Source organism: Pongo abelii, chromosome 1 (assembly GCF_028885655.2).
Source record: "Pongo abelii isolate AG06213 chromosome 1, NHGRI_mPonAbe1-v2.0_pri, whole genome shotgun sequence".
Classification (NCBI taxonomy): domain Eukaryota; kingdom Metazoa; phylum Chordata; class Mammalia; order Primates; family Hominidae; genus Pongo; species Pongo abelii.
Window position 1 is genome coordinate 181395575 of NC_071985.2, and position 22594 is coordinate 181418168.

At 41.9% G+C, this 22594-nt stretch overlaps 1 protein-coding gene across 5 annotated transcripts in view; it reads left to right on the forward strand.

Annotated features, from left to right (window-relative positions):
* The window catches only part of NRDC (nardilysin convertase), a 92853-nt gene that overhangs the window by 17487 nt on the left and 52772 nt on the right, over positions 1–22594 (forward strand). The window contains exon 1 of one of the 5 annotated variants that reach the window (XM_054548022.1): positions 7929–8086. Coding sequence (XP_054403997.1) covers positions 8076–8086 — 11 coding nt within the window. The 5' untranslated portion in view covers positions 7929–8075. 5 annotated transcript variants of the gene reach the window in all.

The window sequence follows — 22594 nt, forward strand, 5'->3', positions numbered from 1 at the left end:
TGGGTTCAAGTGGCCCTTCTGCTTCAGTCTCCCAAGTAGTTGGGACTACAGACGTGCGCCACCATGCCCAGCTAATTTTTGTATTTTTAGCAGAGACAGGGTTTTGCTGTGTTGTCCAGGCTGGTCTTGAACACCTGATCTCAAGTGATCCGCCTGCCTTGGCCTCCCAAAGTGCTGGGATTACAGGTGTGAGCCACCATGCCTGGCCTCGTTTTGAAGTTCTCTGAAGAAATTCTACAGTGATGTGATACTTTGTTTTAAATTTTCTACTTTTTCTGGTTATTGCTTGTCTTTTTTTTGTTTCTTTTTTTTCACACAGAGTCTCACTCTGTCATCCAGGCTAGTGTGCAGTGGCCTGATTTTGGCTCGCTGCAACCTCTGCCTCCCAGGTTCAAGCGATTCTCCTGCCTCAGCCTCCCGAGTAGCTGGGATTATAGGCACGTGCCACCACACCTGGCTAATTTTTGTATATTTAGTAGAGACATGGTTTTGTTGTCCAGCTGGTCTCATTAAACTCCTGGCCTCATGTGATCTGCTTGCCTTGGCCTCCCAAAGTGCTGGGATTACAGGCATGAGCCACTGCTCCTGGCCTTTTTTTTTAATACAGGGCCTCTTCAGTCTGTTCCCTAGGCTGGAGTGCAGTGTCATGATCATGGCTCACTGCAGCCTTAATCTCCTGGCTCAGGCGATCCTCCCACCTCAGCCTCCTGAGTAGCTGGCACCACAAGTGTGTGTTACCACCTCGGGCTAATTTTAAAAATTATTTGCAGAGATGAGGTCTCCCTTTGTTGCCAAGGCTGATCTTGAACTCCTGGGCTCAAGCAATCCTCCCACCTCAGCCTCCCAAAATTCTGGGATTACAAGCATGAGCCACCACACTCAGCCTCTTTTTTTTTTTCTTTTTTAGAGAGATGATCTCACTGTGTCACCCAGGCTATACTGCAGTGGTGCCATCATAGCTGACTGCAGCATTGAACTCCTAGGCTCAAGTGATCCTCCTGCCTGTGCCGCCCAAAGTGTTGGAATTACAGGCATGAGCCACTGCTTCTAGATGGATGTTTTTTATTGGGGGGGAAAAGCCCTATATACATATGTATGTATTTTTTACTAATTCTAAAACTGCTAACCCAAGCAGGACAAAATTTAATTGAATACCAAGAAAATAACCATGCCAGATTTTCATGCTCAATCGGCTAATACTAACATTGTTTAGATACGCAATTTGAATGAACTCCATGGTCCAAAGTCAAATTACCTATGATAACTCATTCTAATAAACAGTTCTATGCATCTAAATTGGAGAGACAAAGTTGGCATTTAGGAGGATATTAAGTCCAATGTTATCCATGGACTCATGGAGAGCTTGGACCCACCTGGCCCTTCCTGAGTCGTCAAAGTTTCCATTACTAAAAGCTCTGCAGTCAGTGACTCATCACAGATGAGACTAAGTAATCCCAATTGAATATAAATGTGTGCGTGTGTGTGGCGAATGTTCTGAATGCAAAAATGGTTTATGACCAATGTTTGGTTTGTCAAACCCATAATCAATCCTGAGAAGATAATAAAAACTTAAGGTATATTTCTGCCCCAGTGGGCCATTTAAACATTTATAGAGGTATTTTCTTCACTTGTCATTTTCAGTGTATGTTTTCTGGTGGTACAGAATCTTTCTCATGTAGCCAGGAACAGTGGCTCACCACTTGTAATCCTAGCACTTTGGGAAGCCAAGGGGGGCGGATTGCCTGGGCTCAGGAGGAGTTCAGGACCAGCCTGGGCAACATGGTGAAACCCCGTCTCTACTGAAAAAAAAAAAAAAAAAAAGCCAGGCCTCATGGCACGCACCTGTAGTCCCAGCTACTTGGGAAGCTGAGGCACAAGAATTGCTTGAACCTGGGAGGCAGAGGTTGCAGTGAGCCAAGATTGTGCCACTGCACTCCAGCCTGGGCAACAGAGCAAGACTCTGTCTCAAAAAAAAAAAAAAAAAGAAGAAGAAATTTGATTATCTCTGTGGCAGAGTGAGACCCCATCTCAAAAAAAAAAAGTAATACCACTTGGGCAGCCAGGTGTAGTGGCTCACGCCTGTAATCCTCATACTTTGGAAGGCCAAGGTGGGTGGATCACCTGAGGTCAGGAGTTTGAGACCAGCCTGGCCAATGTGGTGAAACCCCATCTCTGCTAAAAATACAAAAATTAGCTGGGCATGGTGATGCCCGCCTATAATCCCAGCTACTTGGGAGGCTGAGGCAGGAGAATCACTTCAACATGGGAGGCGGAGGTTGCAGTGAGCCAAGCTCGCACCACTGTATTCCAGCTTGGGCGACAGATCGAAACTTTGTCTCAAAAAATAATAATAATAATAATAATACCACTTGGAACATCTTTGTGTATATAATTTTTCATACTCTGGACAACTAATTGGGAAATATTAACAAAAGTAAAATAATTAGGTCTAATTAATGAAGATATTTTTAAGGCTGATAGTGTCCCACACTATCTCTCTTGTAATATTCTAGCTACTATATTATAAAGGTGGTGTGGTAAGAAGAGAAAGGAAGTTTCTTGTAGGCAGCACTTCTCTGTTCCTTATTATTCTAGACACGTAAGTTTATACTGTGAATAAACATATTTTTGGTTTTGATTTAAAGTCACCCCCAGAAAAGTAATAGTAATTGCAACAGGAAGACCAATTGGAAGAAAGCTTTTACTTTCTACTGGGGATGAAAAAGTAGATAGAATTAAACTCTCCCGGTGACCAAGGTGTATGTGAAATGCCATTTTAAGCTAGCTGTAGTGGCCAGAAGGCATTGGGAGAGTCGAGTAAGAGAAAGAGGTAGCAGTCTCTACAATGAGTTAGCTGTGGCAGCAATGAACACAGAGGCAGCTATGAGTGTGAATGATAGACGTAAGTCTGTATACAACTGTAGTTAAACTGTCTCCAGATAAGAAAGTTCTAGAGCAACTATCCTATATTTTTGAAGAAAAAACAATTCTATCTGGGGAAGTTTTATTCTTCAGAAAGAAAAACTTACGGAATGGGAAAATCAACCCTATCTAAATCAACCCTGACTAGTCAACCCAAGTCAACTCTGAGTATCTCTGAGGTGAAAGATGAAGCATGCTGATGGGTGTCAAATCCAATCTTGTATGAATAAAATAAGCATCGGGGAAGCATAGATGTCATCTTCTAAGGCAAACATTCTGAGGATCTGGCAGCATAAATCCATCAATTAATTTATAATATAATTGGATATCACTATGGCCAAAGTAAAAGACACAGCCAAATCTGGATCACCTTACAATTTTCAAGATGCCTTCAAGATCCCACTTGTCCTGTTATGGCTGAGGGAAGCAGTGATGGGAGTAGGCACCATAGTCTGTAACCCCTCCCCTTCTGTCTCAGTACAGACAAAGCAGATGAGCTGGGGCTCTGGTAATCTAACACAGTTTACTTCATGCCAATTTTTATGCTCCATGAGATCCAGGTAAACTGAGAATGCTATGCATCTCCTACATCTAACTACATCATTTCTAAATACTTTGAAATATTTTAAGTTTTAATACTTAGAAGTATTTTAAGTTACCATAAAGACTTTGAAACTGTGACACAGGTACCCTCCCCCCTGATGTTTTTCCTAATCATCCTGGGTCTCAAGTAGCCACATGGCACCCAAGATGGGTATGAACGGCAGGTCCTGTCTGAGTCCTGAATTTACGCAGCAGCTGTAGACCTCATAACAGAAGACAGAAATGGGAAGACAATGCCTAGAGGACGGAACCCTCCCAAAATAGCCAGGAGGCAAAGCTAGGGCAGGGGAAAAGGGGATGTATTGGGCTTGATTCTGCCTTGCAGCTGGTGGCCTAGGCATTGAGAATGTGTCCTCATGCCTCACTGTGGGCATACATCCAGACCTCTGACTCCAGAGGCTCAAAACCAAAAACAATCAAATCAAGCAAGTATCAAATTATATTTAACTGATAATTTTGAAGCCATTTCTATTTTAGTAACAATTTACAACTACCTTTATTTACTAAATATTACATACACGTAACATATAGACACAGACACAAAGACAGAAGCAGATATTATAGCTTACATAAAGGATTCTCATTTGCTGGCTTTTAAGTAGTTTTTCTTTTCCCCATTCAGACTATCATTCTTCCATTACCTGTTTCATTGCCCTAAGCAGTTGTTAGCTAGGCAACCTTAAATTTGCATTTCTAGTGGGACAACTCTTAGGTGAAATAAGGTAGAAAATTTATATCTCAAAAGCACAACCTAAGACTTTAGGCGTACATATTGTACCCTCATTTGCTCAAACCAAGGAAAAAATGGTGTGAGTAAAATTTCAGTTAAGATGTCCAGAAAAGCACCTTAAACAAAGGTTTGACTTGTTACATAAATTTAAAACTATGGTAAAAGTTTCTAATATACACAGGCAGACACCCTTACAAATGGAGATTTCCTTTATAGATGTAAATTTCTTGTACAGAAGAGTTTCAGGATAGCCAGTTAAATGCCAGAAAGATATATTTTAGTTGGGTAGGTGGTTTATTTAACTTAGCTACTGTTTCTTAGCTAAAATTACTGAGTTCAGGGTAGATGGAGCCCATTGAGGAATAGGGCAAAGAAAGCATTACTCTGTGCTTGGACTCAGACTGGATAGATCTAAAGAGGAAGCAAGTCTGCTTTACCCACTGGTTTACATTTTATAAACATTTTATCCAGGATATCTTTGTTTTCACTCTTGAGGCAGGATAGTATTTATGCCAAAAGTTTAGCAGATTTAATTTTTCTTGTCAATTATTCACCTGAGCTTTTTATTTGCCTTTTTTTTTTTTTTTTTTAAAGACAGGGTTTCCCTCTGTGTAATCACAAAGGCGCAATCACAGCTGATTTGCAGCCTTTACCTTCTGGGCTCAAGTGAATTTCCCACCTCAGCCTCCTGAGTAGCTGGAACTACAGGTGTGCACCACCACATCCAGCTGATTTTTAATTTTTTGTAGAGAGGAGATCTCACTATGTTGCATAGGCTTGTCTTGAACTGCTGTGCTCAAGCGATCTTCCTGCTTTGATCTCCCAAAGTGCTGGGATTACAGGCATGAGCCACCACACCTGGCCTTATTTGCCTTTTATGAAGAGTCTTAATAAAGCAATAAAAATATTGAAATGTTTTTAGAAGCTTCTGCACATCAATAGGCATCCTTGAAGACTAATTCAGGAGCCCTCATTTTCAAGTGCTGTGTTGTTCATTAGGAACGGTCCACTGTAATTTTAAGTTACAAAGATTTTGCCATTTCTGTAAGTAGTTACTTCTTCTGGGGCCTAATATTTATACATTCTACCTTCTAGCTAGAAGGTAGAATGCTGTGTTCTTCAGATACTAAGGATCAAATATTTCCCTTGAATCCTGGATTTGGTCCTCAGATCCCCTTCATCAATTTAGTTAATGATTTTTCCCTACCTAAGGGTACAAGAGAAAGAATGTAGAACGCAAAAATCTCTGCAAATTTCTGAAGTCTGCACCCCCTGTAATATTACCATTTCTGCTAGTTTCTGCCTGATCCTGGACATCTGCGGCCTCTTAACTGAATCCAAGTCAGTTAATTATCAGATCCAATCCAATCATGGACCCAGTCCAGTTTCTGTTGTGACTTCCAAACCCAGTTTGGATCAGAAGTTTGCTCAAACTCGGTTCCAAACACAAATCTGTCGAGCTTCAGAATCTCAGCGAGAACTTACCACGATATCAGTTGCTTCCAGAAAGCAATGGACAATGTGAGTCTGAGGGGTACCTTGCTTGGTCACTCCATGCTCCTGGGCATGACATCTATTGAAAACCTTAGACATATTAAATTTAACAGAGTTTAACTGAGCAAAGAATGATTCACAAATTGGGTAGCCCAGGAACCAGAATAGGTTCCGAGAGGCTCTGGTGCAGTCCCATGATTGAAGATTTATGGACACAAAAAGGAAATTGATGTACAGAAAACAGAGATGAGGTACAGAAACAGCCAGATTTGTTACAGTTCGGGCATTTGGAGTATTTGAACATAGTTTGAACAGTTGGCTGCCTTTGATTGGCTGAAACTTGGTAATTAGCACAAAAGTAGGTTACGATCTGTTTATACATCTAGTTAAGTTTCAGTTCACTGTGTACAGAGAAACCTTTAGGCCAAACTTAAAATATGTAAGGAGGTGGCTTTAGGCTAGACTTAATTTAACAAATGTTATATATATGGGTTTTCATCCACTGTTCCTGGCTTGTAACTCCCATAGCCCTTGTTAAAGTCTTTTTGTTACAATGTTGGGTGTGTCAGGTCTCATGTGTCTAGACTTAATTTAACAAATGTTATATATATTGGTTTTCATCCATTGTTCCTGGCTTGTAACTCCCATAGCCCTTGTTAAAGTCTTTTTGTTACAGTGTTGGGTGTGTCAGGTCTCATGGGCAGGCCTCAGGAAACAGAATTTCTCAGACCTTCTCCTATCCATCTCTCATCTGCCCCAAGACAAGACCCTATAATCTTCCCTGCCTTTCTGATTGGGAGTTATAAGACCCTCCTCAGAGGGCGTCCCACCCTATCCTTGGAGGAAGGAATGCTGATATTTTGAAATTTCCATAAAAACCTAGGAGAACTAGGTTCCAGGAGCTTCTGGATGGCTCAACACGTGGAGGTTCTTGGAGGGCGGCCTGCACAGGAAGGGCATAGAAGCCCTGTGCCCCTTCCCCCATACCTCACTCTGGGCATCTCTTTATCTGTAATATCCTTTACAATAAACTAGTAAATGTAAGTGTTTCCCAAGGTTCTGTGAGCCCTCCAGCAAATTAATCAAACCCAAAGAGGGGGTCGTGGGAACCCCAACTTGAAAGCCGGTAAGTCAGAAGTTCCAGAGGTCTGGACTTGAAACTGGTATGTTTGTTTGTTGGCAGGGCAGTCTTGGGGACTGAGCCCTCATCCTGGGGGATCTGATGCTATTTCCAGGTAGTGTTGGAGCTGATTTGGAGGACACCCAGTTGGTGTCCACTGAAGAATTAATTGCACGGATTTGGTCACAGAAGACTTTGGTTGATGACCATTGTAGTAGTATGAGAGAAAAAGAAAAACAGTTTGATAGTTTTTCCAAAACAAATACCTAGAAATGAAATTACTGGATTAAAAGTATTCAGAGTTTACATTAAAAATAAAAATGGCTGTATTTCCCTACAAGAATGTGATACCATTTGAGATTCATCAGAAATGTGTGAGAATAATCTGTCCACTTATCAGCACTGGATAGCAATTGTTTTTATTTTTTGTTTAGTTAATTTGTTGGATGAAAAATATTTCATTGATTTAAGTTGATTATCTTTTATTTCTAGTGAGATTGCGCATCATTTTATTTGACATCTTGTGTTCTCGTAATGTGTGTAGTATATATTATTATTATCATTATTTTTTTTCGAGACAGGGTCTCCATCTGTCGCCCATGCTGGAGTGCCATGGCGCAATCTTGGCTCACTGCAACCTCTTCCTCCCTGGCTCAAGCGATCCTCCAGCCTCAGACACCTGAGTAGCTGGGATTACAGGCGTGCGTCACCATACCTAGCTACTTTTTTTGGTATTTTTTGTAGAGACAGGATTTTGCCATGTTGGCCAGGCTGTATAGTAATATTTTTAAACTTATTTTTTAATAGGGTTTTTTTTTCTCTTAATGTAAGGAACTCTTACATGTTATTAGTTTTTCCTCCCAGTATGCAATTTGCGGTTTGATTTTGTTTATGATATTGTTTTATAAAAGCTTAAAATTAGTATACAGTGAAATCTTTTCATTTTTTTTTTCTTTGTAAGGGCCTGGATTTTTTATCTTGTTTGGTACAAATTTTCTTCACCCAAATATTATACCAATTTTTTTTCTTAAATAAAACCATTCTTTCCTTTTAGCTCTGCTATAGAACTGAACTTGGGTCTGCTCGCCTGGCACAATAAGGACATAACCACACTGAGGTTTTGCAGCAGTAGAAAGGAAGGCATTTATTTTCAGGATGCTACGCAAAGAGGACCAGGTAGCTAATGCTTAAATCCTGACCTCCCCGATGATTTGCAGGTAAGGGTTTTTAAAGGCAGGGGTAAATTTCTGGATAGCAGAAGTTACAGACAAAATCATAAACCATACATGGAGGGTTACACATTGATTTTGGCCTAAAAGGTTGGGATATCTTGAAGCAGTGGTGTATAGGTCATAGGTATAGTAGAAGATTTTCTGATTTGCAGTTGGTTAAGGAGGCAAAGCTTTGTCTAAAAATTTGAGATCAGCAGAAAAGAATGTTAGCACTGGCTCATGGGTATAACCTTCTCCAGGCCCCTCAGAAAGAAATTTAGAACAAAGAAGGGGAGTCAGAGTTCAGTCCCCAGTTCCTCTATATATGAGGTTGCTGTGCTGGCAGATCCTTTTGGGGTGGGCCCAGGTTTCTGAAAAACAACTGGAGACATGTTAAGATATTGTCTTTAGTTTTTATAGGGAAGCAAACATTCTTGTGACTCTTAACTTCCTTGGCTATTTTTGTTGTTGTTAGAGATGGGGTCTCGCTATGTTGCCCAGACTGGTCTTGAACTCCTGGCCTCAAGTGATCCTTCCACCTTGGCCTCCCAAAGAGTTGGGATTACAGGTGTCAGCCACCATGCTGAGCCAGCTTGGCTATTGTTACTGTTACCTGCTTGTTTATCAAGTTGCACATTTATTTTTCAGGGCTAGCTAGGTGCCTGAAGTTTCCTTTGAAATAACTCAAGATTTTCCTTTTTTCTATGCTTCGGGTCCCTGCGTCATCTCAATTCCCCATCTTTTGTCACCCATCAATCTTGTGGGGTACTGGGATGCAGACTGCTCTGCCTGCTTCCTGTTGAATTGGGGCAAAGATTGAGGACTAGGATATGAGGATATTAAGTTTCTTTTCTTTCTTTCTTTATTTTTTTGAGATGGCATCTTGCTCTGTCGCCCAGGCTGGAGTGCAGTGGCATGATCTCGGCTCACTGTAACCTCCGCCTCCTGGGTTCAAGCGATTCTTCTGCCTCAGCCTCCCAAGTAGCTGGGACTACAGGTGTGCACCACTACGCCCAGCTATTTTTTGTATTTTTAGTAGAGACAGAGTTTCCTCATATTGGCCAGGCTGGTCTCAAACTCCTGACTTCGTGATGTACCCGCTTCGGCCTCACAAAGTGCTGGGATTACAGGCGTGAGCCACTGCCCCCGGCCGAGGATAGTAAGTTTCTAGCACGGAATTCAAGGTATCCATGAGTCCCAGGTATGGCACCATGGTACTGAACTGTCATTATTTGTATTAGTCACTGCTTTATTACATTTTAACACACATTTGGTTATGATATAAAGCACAAGAAAAATTAGCAAGATTGATATGTGTAACTTTAGCAATCCAGAAAACATGGATTTTATTCCATGAGGAATACAAGAAAATAACGAAGAAAACCAGTCCTTAGGGACAGTCAGGGAGACCTGTTGTAACCAGGTGACTTGTTCTCTAATTTATTTTAGATGAGTTTCTACCTCAGCAGATTCATTTATATAAGTATAGCATGTGGGATTTGCAACCATACACACACCTCCCTGCTTGGCTAAGATGTAATCTAAGGCTATCCTAGTATCTAAGACACCTGAGCCAATGAATTAATTCTTTTCTGCTGGGCAGTTATTGCTGCCAAAGTTTCCTTAGCAAGAATTCCTAAAGAGAGAGATTTCTAATCATGTGCTCATAGGACGCCACTCCCCACCAAGGTAACAAAGTCCATCCAAAGAAATAACCCACCTCCATCTTTTTAGTACCTGGGCAAGAATAGATTTGTGGATCCCAAAGTGAGTATGTGGACTTGTTTACTTTTAATGAGTTAATTTACTTGCAGCTAAGATATGGGATTTCTGACATGTTCAGAGAGCAGACTTCTAAGGAGGGAGGGAGTAGGGCTCTTGCTCCTTTCAAGAGGCAAAATCAAGTAAGCCTTTTATATAGAGGCAGAGTCTTATTATTTCTGGCAAATTTGTTTGAGATAGCTTCAAGTGAAGGGACTTCCAAAATAAAGGAATTCTTTTATATAATATTCTTTTTTTTTTTTTGGAGACAGTCTCCCTCTGTCACCCAGGCTGGAGTGCCATGTCTTGGCTCACTGCAACCTCCGCCTCCCAGGTTCAAGCGATTCTCCTGCCTCAGCCTCCTGAGTAACTGAGATTACAGGCGCACGCCACCAGATCTGGCTAATTTTTTTTAATTTTTAGTAGAGACAGGGTTTCACCATATTGGTCAGGCTGGTCTCGAACTCCTGATACCATGATATACCTGCCTCGGCCTCCCAAAGTGCTGGGATTATAGGCATGAGCCACTGCGCCTGGCCAGGAATTCTTTTATGTAACATTCTGAAAGGGGCCCTCAGATTATGACAATTGAAGGAACTTGAGTATTATTGTTCTATTAGCTGGGTCAGATGATATATCTATAGGTTACCTGTCTTTGTCAGCATCTCAGAAATTCTAATTATAAAATTGCCCGTTTAATTTGGGAGGATGAAAGTCCACAAGGAAGCATAACAAAAAGGCAATTATATTTATAGTTCAGTGTGATCACCTGAAGTAATTAAGACTCCAGGGCAGCACACAAAATTTGCTAAGCCAGTAGTAGACAGAAAATAAGAAAAGTGGCCGGGCGTGGAGGCTCACATAAAAAACTAAAAAACTATAAACTATATAAAACTATAAAAAAGCCCCATAAATATATAAAACTATTAAAAACTGTATAGTTTAAACTATAAAACTATATAAAACTATATAAACGATATAGTTTCAAACTATATAAACGATATAGTTTCAAACTATATAAACGATATAGTTTCAAACTATATAAACGATATAGTTTCAAACTATATACATAAACTATAGTTTAAAACTATATAAACTATATAGTTTTAAGGCCTCATATACATGTTATATATATAATGTATATATAGTTATACAGTTATATAATTTTATATATATAGTTATATATACATACACACACAAATATGGCCTAAATATTAGTTTTAATTAGACTTTTGACCATAGAGTTCTTAAAAAAATATCCTTTCAAATCTCTTACTCTCAGATTTTTAGCTGGGACAAACAGTTGATATTTCTGGCTTTTGAACTCTTTTCACCCCAAAGATATTCTCCCCCATGAAACTAAGAAGCCTTAGCCAGGGTTATGACTTCAACAAGGACGCATGAGGTCTCGAAAGAGGTGGAAAGCAGTTTTCACAAGATTCAGAGCTGCCCCAAAGACAGCTTAAAGAAAGGAAAATTTCGTTAGCTATAAATGGAGTACAGACCACATTTCTGTTTGGCCATATTCTCTAGAGCCTCAGTTTCTCAGCTGACCATCCACACACAAAACCTGTACCAAAAAACATACCAAAAAACCTGTAGGCTGCCCCCCGCACAGATGGAGGACAGGAAATCAAAAGCTGCCCATAGAAGGAAAAAGGAACGATAAATGGCAAAAGTCACACAAATATTAAACCAAAAAATGATGTGTTCCCTGGCTGGGAATTCAACCCAGGCAGCCTCAGTGCTTTACCACTGCTGTTCCTGGAGGGGATCTAAAGCAGGCAGTTTCGAGCTTGCAAAGGATTTAAACCTTGTTTTAGGTGAGATATTTGTTCTTTAATTTAGTCAAGTGAATTCTCAAGGCTAGTCATGACACTATTAAGTGTCCTTTGTAAAATTTGTTTAGAAAATAATTTTTTTTTGTAAAATCAATTTTTTAGAGAGATGCCTGAGATTATTTTAAAATTTAGGGGTCCAGTTTAAAGGTTCCCCTTTTCAGACTTTTTTCTGGAGTCTAAAAAATATTGTGGCCAAGCACTACTGCAATAAAAAAAAAATCTTTTTTTTTTCCTTGGGCCCAAATCTAAAAATGGCCCAATTCTGCAGAATACACCTTAATGTGTATTCTACAAATTATAAAGGAAATAGAACTTGTGTTTCTCAAATGAAACAAAACCCTGGCCAAGGCATTAAAGGTTTGTTGCAAAACCTAGGTGACAAACCTTTAATGCCTTGGCCAAGTGTTAAGTATTAAATAGATTTTCAAGCAAGCAAATCACACTCAAATTGTGATTTTTCAAGGTTTCAGTCTTCAGCTCTGGGGTATCTCCCACCAAGTGCATTCTGATGAAGTAGAGCCCAATACCTTGCTGAAGCAAGGCTGGATTTCCTGCTGAAAGGAAAAATACTATGGGGCTATCACGCATCAACCCCCCACTTACCAAAAGACATCTTCTCAGGTGATTTGTTTCTAATGCTGTGAAAGCAGAAGCACCACAGGCCAACGGTGTCTGATTGCCTGCCAAACACACGGATCTGTCCCTGAATAAAAGAATTCAGGCAGCTGCTGGATTGGGCCCAAGGGTGGCTGTGGCCAGGGACATATGTGGTACAGATGAGGCACCCACTCCAGACTTTTGTCCCATTTTGGCTGCCGGTGTTTAGAGAACCAAACCGGAGTCGGCTCACCCAGTCCAATAAGGCCGGATATCCACACCAAGATTTTGCAGTGGTAGAAAGGAAGGCATGGTGTTTATTTACAGGGTGTCAAGCAAGGAGGACCAGGTGACTAACCCTTAAATTGTGACCTCCCCTATGATTTACAGGTAACAGTTTTTAAAGGCAGGGGTAAATTTCAGGATAGCAGACGAGTTCAGTTTCCAGTTCCTCCTTATCTGAGGTCTGTGTGCCCGCAGATCCTTTTGCTGGGAGTTCAGGTTTCTGAAAAACAACTGAAGAGACAGATGTTGAGATGTTATCTTTAGTTTCTGTAGGGAAGCAAACGTTCTCATGACTAACTTCCTTGGCTATTTTAAAGTTACTATTACTTGCTTATTAAGTTGCATGTTTACTTTCCAAGGCTAGCTAGGTGCCAGAAATTTCCCTTGAAAGAACTCAATATTTTCCTGTATTTCTATGCTTAGGGGCCCACAGGCCCTGTAAGAGGTGTCCCTGTTCTGTTTCAGCTCTAAGTAATCTGGAATTTATATGTGTTGAAGGTAAGGTAGACATGGCTATTTTTTCTTCACTAAATGAATAGCCTATTGTTTGAGCATCATTTGTTGAGTTGTGGTAGTAAATGGCATTGTAACAGTATTATATACACTGCTCTGTTTTTAGAACCTCTTCTCTTTCATTGATATGTTGGTGTTCCTGTTAGTAGTTCAGCTTCATTTCAGTCACCTTAAAAGTCTGTATATTTATTTATTTATTTATTATTATTTTTTGAGATAGAGTCTTGCTCTGTTGCCCAGGCTGGAGTGCAGTGGTGCAATCTTGGCTCACTGCAACCTCCGCCTGCTGGGTTCAAGTGATTCTTGTGCCTCAGCCTCCAGAGTAGCTGAGATTACAAGCACACACCACCAGCCTGGCTAATTTTTGTATTTTTAGTAGCAAAGGGTTTCGCCATGTTGGGCAGGCTGATCATGAACTCCTGGGCTCTAGTGATCTGCCTGCCTCAGCCTCCCAAAGTGCTGGGATTACAGGCGTGGGCCACTACATCCAGCCTAAAGTCTGTATCTTTATACCTGGTAAGGCACTTCCTTCCCCTTGTTCTTCCTTTCTTTTTCTTTTTTTTTGAGACAGAGTCTCGCTCTGTCGCCGGGGCTGGAGTGCAATGGCGCGATCTCGGCTCACTGCAAGCTCCGCCTCCCTGGTTCACACCATTCTCCTGCCTCAGCCTCCCGAGTAGCTGGGACTACAGGCGCCAGCCACCACGCCTGGCTAATTTTTTGTGTTTTTAGTAGAGAGGGGGTTTCACCGTGTTAGCCAGGATGGTCTTGATCTCCTGACCTCGTGATCCATCCGCCTCCGCCTCCCAAAGTTCTGGGATTACAGGCGTGAGCCAGCGTGCCCGGCCATCTTTTTCAAAATGTTCTTGGCATTTTTGTGTGTTTTGGGCCACATGAATTTTAGAATCAGTATGTCAAGTTCCACAAAAAAATCTTGTTGGGTTTTTTTTGTTTCGTTTTGTTTTTTTGAGGAGTCTTGCCCTGTCGCCCAAGCTGTAGTGCGGGATCTTGGCTCACTGCAAGCTCCGCCTCCTGAGTTCACGCTATTGTCCTGTCTCAGCCATTCTCCTGCCACAGCCTCCCGCATAGCTGGGACTACAGGCGCTCACCACCATGCCCGGCTATTTTTTTTTTTTTTTTTTTTTTTGTATTTTTAGTAGAGACGGGGTTTCACTGTGTTAGCCAGGATGGTCTGGATCTCCAGATCTTGTGATCCGCCTGTCTCGGCCTCCCAAAGTGCTGGGATTACAGGCGTGAGCCACCGCGCCTGGCCCTTGTTGGGGTTTTTTATGGGAATTGCCTTGAGTTTATAGATTAATTTGGGGGAAGAATTGGTATCTTTATAATATTGGATGTTCCCACCCAGTAATATAGTATGACTGTTTAGTGAGGTCTTTTATTTCACCTGTAAAGTTTTCTAGTTTTCCTAATGTTGGCTGTTCAGTAGTAGTGAAAAGAATGTGTTCTAGTGTCATGCTACTTAGAGTCAGTCCTTGCTAAGCCACAATAAGGTTGGGCAAATAACAGACCTTTTTTGTGCTTCAGTTTCCTCATCCATAAAATGGGAATAACTCATTAGGATTATTGTGAAGATTAACTGGGTTAAGACATGTAAGTTAATACATTTAAAATGTGAGCTATCGTTATTAGGTATATTTATGCATTTTATAGTTTATATTGCTTTGGCCAAAGGGATTTTAAAAAAAATCTTACTTACCTTTGATGTATAGGAAAGCTACTGATTTTTGTTTATAGTTCTTTGATTTTGGCTACTTTGCTGAACTCTGTTTATTAGTAATAGTTTTTGGGTTTTGTTTTTGGTAATTCTCTTGTTCTAGGTAATAATATGTTTTGCAATGATTTGTTTTAGCTTTCAATATTTGTACCTTATTATTATTATTATTATTATTATTTTTTGAAATGGAGTCTCGCTCTGTCATTCAGGCTAGAGTGCAGTGGCGCTATCTCGGCTCACTGCAAGCTCCGCCTCCCGGGTTCACGCCATTCTCCTGCCCCAGCCTCCCGAGTAGCTGGGACTACAGGCGCCCGCCACCACGCCTGGCTAATTTTCTTTTTTTGTATTTTTAGTAGAGATGGGGTTTCACTGTGTTAGCCAGGATGGTCTTGATCTTCTGACCTCGTGATTCGCCTGCCTTGGCCTCTCAAAGTGCTGGGATTACAGGCGTGAGCCACTGTGCCCCGCCATAATTATTTTTTATTTATGTACATTTTGCATCTTTTTTAATTTATTAGGACCTCCAATATAATATTCAATAGTAGTGACGATAAAGGACATTTTGTTCATGACTGTCTTAAAATGGATTTGATGTTGATTTATAGATGTGATCCTCCATAAAGCTAAGGGCTTTATGTGTATGTTCTTAATTTGCTAAGGAGTGAGTTTTGTATTTTTACAAAATCATTTTTATTGTACAAATCATAAATGAATATTTTTTATTACAAAATGAGAGGTGACAGTGTGCTGGCAGCCCTCACAGCCCTCCCTTGCTCTTGGCGCCTCCTGGGCCTCGGCGCCCACTCTGGCCGCGCTTGAGGGGCCCCTCAGCCCGCTGCTGCACTGTGGGAGCCCCTTCCTGGGATGGCGGAGGCCGGAGCCAGCTCCCTCAGCCTGTGGGGAGGTGTGGAGGGAGAGGCACGGGCGGGAACCGGGGTTGCGTGAGGGGCTTGCGAGCCAGCTAGAGTTCTGGGTGGGTGTGGGCTTGGCGGCCCCGCACTCAGAGCGGCCGCCAGCCCCTGGCAGTGAGGGGCTTAGCACCCCGGCCAGCAGCTGCGGAGGGTGCGCCAGGTCCCCCAGCAGTGCCGGCCCACCGGTGCTGCACTCGATTTCTCGCCGGGCCTTAGCTGACTCCCCGCGGGGCAGGGCTCGGGATCTGCAGCTCGCTGCGCCTGAGCCTCCCACCCCGCCGTGGGCTCCTGCACTGCCCGAGCCTCCCCAACGAGCGCCACCCCCTGCCCCACGGCGCCCGGTCCCATCCACCGCCCAAGGGCTGAGGAGTGTGGGTGCAAGGCACGGGACTGGCAGGCAGCTCCACCTGCTGGCCCGATGGGGGATCCACTGGGTGAAGCCAACTCAGATCCTGAGTCTAGTAGGGACTTGGAGAACCTTTATGTCTAGCTGGGGGATTGTGGGTACACCAATCAGCACTCTGTGTCTAGCTCGAGGTTTGTGAACACACCAATCAGCACCCTGTGTCTAGCTCAGGGTTTGTGACTGCACCAATCAGCACTCTGTGTCTAGCTCAAGGTTTGTAAATGCACCAATCTGCACTCTGTGTCTAGCTGATTGGTGGGTCTTGGAGAAACTTTATGTCTAGCTAAAGGATTGTGAATGCATCAGTTGGCACTCTGTGTCTAGCTCAGGGTTTGTAAATGCACCAATCAGCACTCTGTATCTAGCTAATCTAGTGGGGAGGTGGAGAACTTTTGTGTCTAGCTCAGGAATTGTAAAGGCACGAATTAGCACCCTGTCATAGCGGACCAATCAGCTCTCTGTAAAACAGACCAATCGGCTCTCTGTAAAATGGACCAATCAGCAGGATGTGGGTGGGGCCAGATAAGAGAATAAAAGCAGGCTGCCCAAGCCTGCAGTGGCAACCCGCTTGGGTCGCCTTCCATCTGGTGGAGGCTTTGTTCTTTCGCTGTTTGTGATAAGTCTTGCTGATGTTCACTTTTTGGGTCTTGGGTGCCTTCATGAGCTATAACACTCACCCTGAAGGTCTGCGGCTTCACTCCTGAAGCCATCGAGAGCACGAACCCACAGGCAGGAAAAAACTCTGAACACATCCGAACATCGGAAGGAACAAACTCCCGACAAGCCGCTTTTAAGAACTGTAACACTCACCACGGGAGTCTGCGGCTTCATTTTTGAAGTCAGTGAGACCAAGAACCCACCAATTCTAGACACAAAAAGATTGAAAAAGTTTAAGAATTATAAAGTGTCGGCTGTGCACGGTGGCTCATGTCTGTAATCCCTGCACTTTGGGAGACAGAGGCGGGTGGATCACTTGAGGTCAGGAATTCGAGACCAGCCTGGCCAACATGGTGAAAACCCCGTCTCTGTTAAAAATAAAAAAATTAACCAGGTGCGGTGGTGCGCGCCTGTGGTCGCAGCTACTCGGGAGCTTAAGGCAGGAGAAGCACTTTGAACCTGGGAAGTGGGGGTTGCAGTGAGCCGAGACGGCACCGCTGCACTCCAACCTGGGCGACAGAGTGAGGCTTGGTCTCAAAAGAAAAAAAAAGAATTATAAAATGTAAAATATCTTTGTACCTCTACTTTTTCTCCTTTCCCCAGATATACATTACCATTACATTTGATTTGTGTACTTCTAGTTCTATTGTTGTACCTTTATATGCATTTAATGGATACATGTTCTGCACATAGCTTTCATTTTTTTAAAAATTAGGTGTTAGATTTTGTCTCATATTTTGTTTCATTAAGTAGATATTAAGTACCTACTGTGTATCAGGTTCCCTCCAGGCATTAACATTCTTTTGTTTATTCAACATCTGTTTCTTAAATGTTTGGTATATATATGCCTGGTGTTGTCCCAGGATATAGCTGTGAAGGAAAGAAAAGCTCTGTCCCCAGAGATAACATTCTAATGGTGCAGGCAGAAAATAAAATCAAGTAATGATAAATGGTGCGAAGAAGGTTAAAGCAGGATAAAAGAGAATAGAAATGGGTGAAAGAGCTATTTTAGATAGTGTGGTCAGAGAAGGCATTTCTGAAAACGGGATATTTCTTTTTTTTGTGACGGAGTCTCACTCTTGCCCAGGCTGGAGTGCAGTGGTGCAATCCTGGCTCACTGCAACCTCCGCCTCCCGGGTTCAAGTGATTCTCCTGCTTCAGCCTCCTGAGTAGCTGGGACTATAGGCGTGTGCCACCACACAAGCTAATATTTGTATTCTTAGTAGAGTCGGGGTTTCGCTGTTGTTGGCCAGTCTGGTCTTTAACTCCTGACCTCAAGTGATCTGCCCGCCTTGGCCTTCCGAAGTGCTGGGATTACGGGTGTGAGCCACTGCGCCCGGGCCAAAAAGGGACATTTCATGAAAGATTTGAAAAAGGTAGAGCAGTCGGGCAAATAGTTTATCTGGGTTAAGGGCCCCTAAGGCCAACAGAACAGCAAGCACAAAGGCCCTGGACTGAGAGAGTCTGTTGGCAGTGTTTAGGAAACAACAATAAAGTCATTTGGTCAGAGCAAACAGAATGAAGGAAGAGTAGTGGGAAAGAAGGTTGGAGAGGTAAACGAGAATGAGATTACGTTGAGCATTGTATAGGCCATGGTAAGGATTTTGGATTTTAAGTATGATGGGAAGCCAATGATGAATTTTGAAAAGGGAAATGGCCTTGTATTAATTTGCTAAGGCTGCCATAACAAAATATCAAAGACAGAGTAGCTTAAATAACAGCTCTGGGGTCTAGAAGTTCAAGATCAAGCTGTCAGCCTATTTGGTTTCCTTCCTTCCTTCCTTCCCTCTTCCCTCCCTCCCTCCCTTCCTTCCTTCCTGAGTCTTGCTCTGTCACCCAGGCTGGAGTGCAGTGGCGCCATCTCGGCTCACTGCAGCCTTCGCCTCCCGGGTTCAAGCAATTCTCCTGCCTCAGCCTCCCGAGTAGCTGAGACTACAGGCATGCGCCGCCATACCTGGCTAATTTTTTTGTATTTTTAGTAGAGACGGGGTTTCACCACGTTGGCCGGGATGGTCTTGATCTCCTGACCTCATGATCCGTCCGCTTCGGCCCTATTTGGTTTCTTCTGAGGCCTTTCTGGCTTGCGGTTGGCCTTCTCTTTGGTATCTCCTCACATGGTCTTTTCTCTGTGTGCACACATATCTGGTGTACCATTGTGTTTCCAAATTTCTTCATTTTATAAGGATACCATTCAGATTGGATTCAGACCTACTCTAGAGGCCGGGTGTTTAGCTTAATTACCTCTTTAAAGGCCCTGTCTCTAAATACAATCACATCCTGAGGTAGTAGGGTTTAGGGATTCAACATAGGATTTTGGGGGACACATTTCAGCCCATAGCAGGGCTCACTTGCTTTACTTAGCCTGCTGAGAATTGACTTGAGGTGTGTTGGGGTGTGGAGGGATGGTGGTGATGGAGGCGAGTATAGCCAGGGTATTGAGGTTAGAATGGAAACAGAGAGTTAGGAGGAGATTAGACACGATGACAACATGCTCTAAGGAAATAGCTGTGGAGTTGATGAGAAGTTATCAGAATTGTGATTTATTTTGAAAGTAGAATGCATAGGATTATTTTGATAGTAGATTTTTAGATTTTTTCTTTTCTGTTTATTTATGAAAAATTTAAGCTGGAAAAAAAAATGCACCATACAAAGACCAAGCCCCTTCCCTGGCTTTTTTTTTCCCCAACCTGAGTTGATATCTGATATAGATATTGGGACTACCTCAAACTCTGCTTCTCTGTGATTCTGCATCTCTGAGATTCATCTTAGAATTTATTTCTGGACAGATTGTTCATATTCTTGGAAAATAGCTCTTGGATTTTAACTTGTCCTGCTGTTGGGTTGTGTAAGGGAGGAAAATAATTTTTTTCAACCCTCATAAGTTATTATTTGGAATGGTCCCCTGTAACAAAAGAAAAACAAATATAAGTTTGTTAACATGTATAATTCATAAATACATGGGAGATACTCAGAGAATGAGTTGGCTTTTAATTCCAGCTTATATAGTATCTTCAACAAATGTTTAGCAAAGTGTCAAGACAAAGAAAAAGGACTTTGAGTCTGTAGGGGCAGCAACTTGTAGAAAGGCAAATAATGGCAGGCAAAACATAATTAGTAAACTTGTTAATGTGGATTCCTTTGGTGTCGTATCCAGACCAATACAGGTGTAAAGTTGTATTTGGTGGTTAACTTGTGTTCTTCCACGGTAAAAAGGGGGTGGGTTTTTTTGTTTTTTTTTTTTTTTACCTTTTTTGTCTTTGGAGTAAATTTATGTCCTGCTTTTAGGCAAGTGGAGGGCAGAGACCTTTCCTGCATTTGCTTTTTAATTGCCTTCAGTTCAACAATCCTTATGCCAAGGAGGCATATTTTGAGGTGGCATATTGCTGTCTACTTCTGGGGTGGTCTCAAACATTTTAATCCCTCTGTATCCTTACATTTGCCCTGCCCTCCCACCCCAACAAGTAGTTAGCTTTTTTTTTTTTTTTTTTTTTTGAGACAGGTTTTTGCTCTGTTGCCCAGGCTGGAGTGCAGTGGTGTGAACATGGCTCACAGCAACTTCCACCTCCCGGGCTTAAGCCATCGTCCCACCTCAGCCTCTGGAGTAGCTGGGACCATAGATACACCATGCCTAGCTAATTTTTGTATTTTTTTTTGTAGAGATGGGGTTTTGCCATGTTACCCAGGCTGATCTTGAACTCCTGGACTCCAGCGATCTACCTGCCTCGGCTTCCCAAAGTGCGGGGATTATAGGCGCAAGCCACTGTGCCCCGCTCTGTTTTGCATTTTGTGTTTATCATTCTTTTGCTTAAAAAAAGTTTGATCACATATATATATGTATACCTAAATAATATACTGTTTACTTTTGCTTGTTTTTTGGCATTATATGAATGGTACTCATATAGTATTTTTTCGTGATTTGCTTTTTTCACTCACGTTTTTAAGATTAACCACTGTTGTAGTTTGTTGCTGAATTCTGTATTTCCCTGTGTTACAGTATTCCACTGTGAAGAAAATTTTCATTATATGAATATACCACAGTTTTTATATTCTGCTGTCAGTAGACTTGGATTGCTTCCAGTTTAAATAATTGAGCTTATTGCCCTGAGGCTCTCTTTGCTCTTATTTATTGATCTGAAGCCTAGACTTTTTCTAGGGTTTCCTGGGAAGAACCAATATCTTACTACATGTTTATAGGTCTGTGGTTTTCTCTGCTGTTTTCTCCATTAATCTGATCAAATTTGCATGTCTTCTAATGATTTCTAAAAATTTGTGATCTGCTAACAGTGTCCTTTCCTGTTTTCTGTCATGATTTTATTTTCACAAACCAAAAAAAAAAAAAAACATTTTTTCTATCACTTAAATGTGATTATTTTTTATTATTTATTTATTATTTTTTGAGACAGGGTCTCATTTTTCACCCAGACTGGAGTGAAGTGGCCCGATCTGGGCTCACTGCAGCCTGGACCTCCTGGGCTCAAAGCATCCTCCCAACCTCAGCCTCTTAAGTAGATGGGACTACAGGCACATGCCACCATGCCTGGCTAATTTTTTGTATTTTTTGTAGAAATGAGGTTTCGCTATGTTGCCCGCTGGTCTTGAACTCCTGAGCTCTAATTGTGATTATTTTATGTGGAAAGTAGATAAATCCCAGTGTTCAGTCTTCCATCTTAGGCCAAAGGTTCTCTTCCTTGTCTTTCTTTGCATGTTATTCTTAGTTTTTGCTTGACTTTTTATCTTCAAGGATTTACTTAAGTGTACCTTGTCTTAGATGCCTTCCCTGACTGCTGCTTTCTTACATTCTGTATTTATCTCTGTCATTCTGTATTATACTGGCTTATCTCATTATTAGACAGTGAATGCCAGATGGTGAGGAATTTTGTTTTACCCTTTTTATCCTTAATGCAGCATGGTATCTGATATGTAAAGGGTGCTAAATAAATGTTTATTGAATAAATACATGAAAAAATTAGTATTAACGGGGCTGGATGCGGTGGCTCATGCCTGTAGTCCCAGCACTTTGTGGGGCCAAGGTGGGTGGATTGCTTGAGCCCAGGAGTTCAAGACCAGCTTGGGTAACACAGCAAAACCCTGTCTCTAAAAAAAAACAAAAATTAGCCAGGTATGGTGGCCTGTGCCTGTGATCCCAGCTACTCTGGAGACTGAGGTGGGAGGATTGCCTGAGCCCAGGTGGTTGAGGCTGCAGTGAGCTGAGATCATGCCACTGCACTCTAGCCTACACAACAGAGTGAGACACTGTCTCAAAAAAAAGGAAAAAAAAAAGAATTAGTGTAAATGGGAGTGGTCTGTAATAGATACCTAGTCATCAAACTGGCACAGTAGTTTCGCAGATAAGAATCAGGAGCTTGAGATGGTGGCACATGCCTGTAATCCCATCCACTCAGGAGGCTGAGGTGAGTTGCTTGAGCCCAAGAGTTTAAGATCAGTCTGGGCAGTAAAGCAAACTCTGTCTCAAAAAAAGCAGAATAATCTTCCTGGGGGGCTACCAGTCTGTGGGTGATTTCATTTTCATAGAGATGTAACCACTTTTTAGTTCATAAAGGCAGCTTTGGAGACTGATATGTCAAATATTTTATAGAAAAGAAAATCAACAGTTTAATTTTGTGTGATTTTGCTGTAATATTAAGCTGACATGACTGCTCTGTATATTGAGGGATACAATTTATCTTAGGCTAAGTCTTCTGGTATGATAGAATGTTTAAATACTTACAAACTGAGAAATAGGGGAGGCCGAGTGGTGAGTTGTATTATTTTTAACTACTAAAATGTGTTTTTTGAATAGGTAAATACATT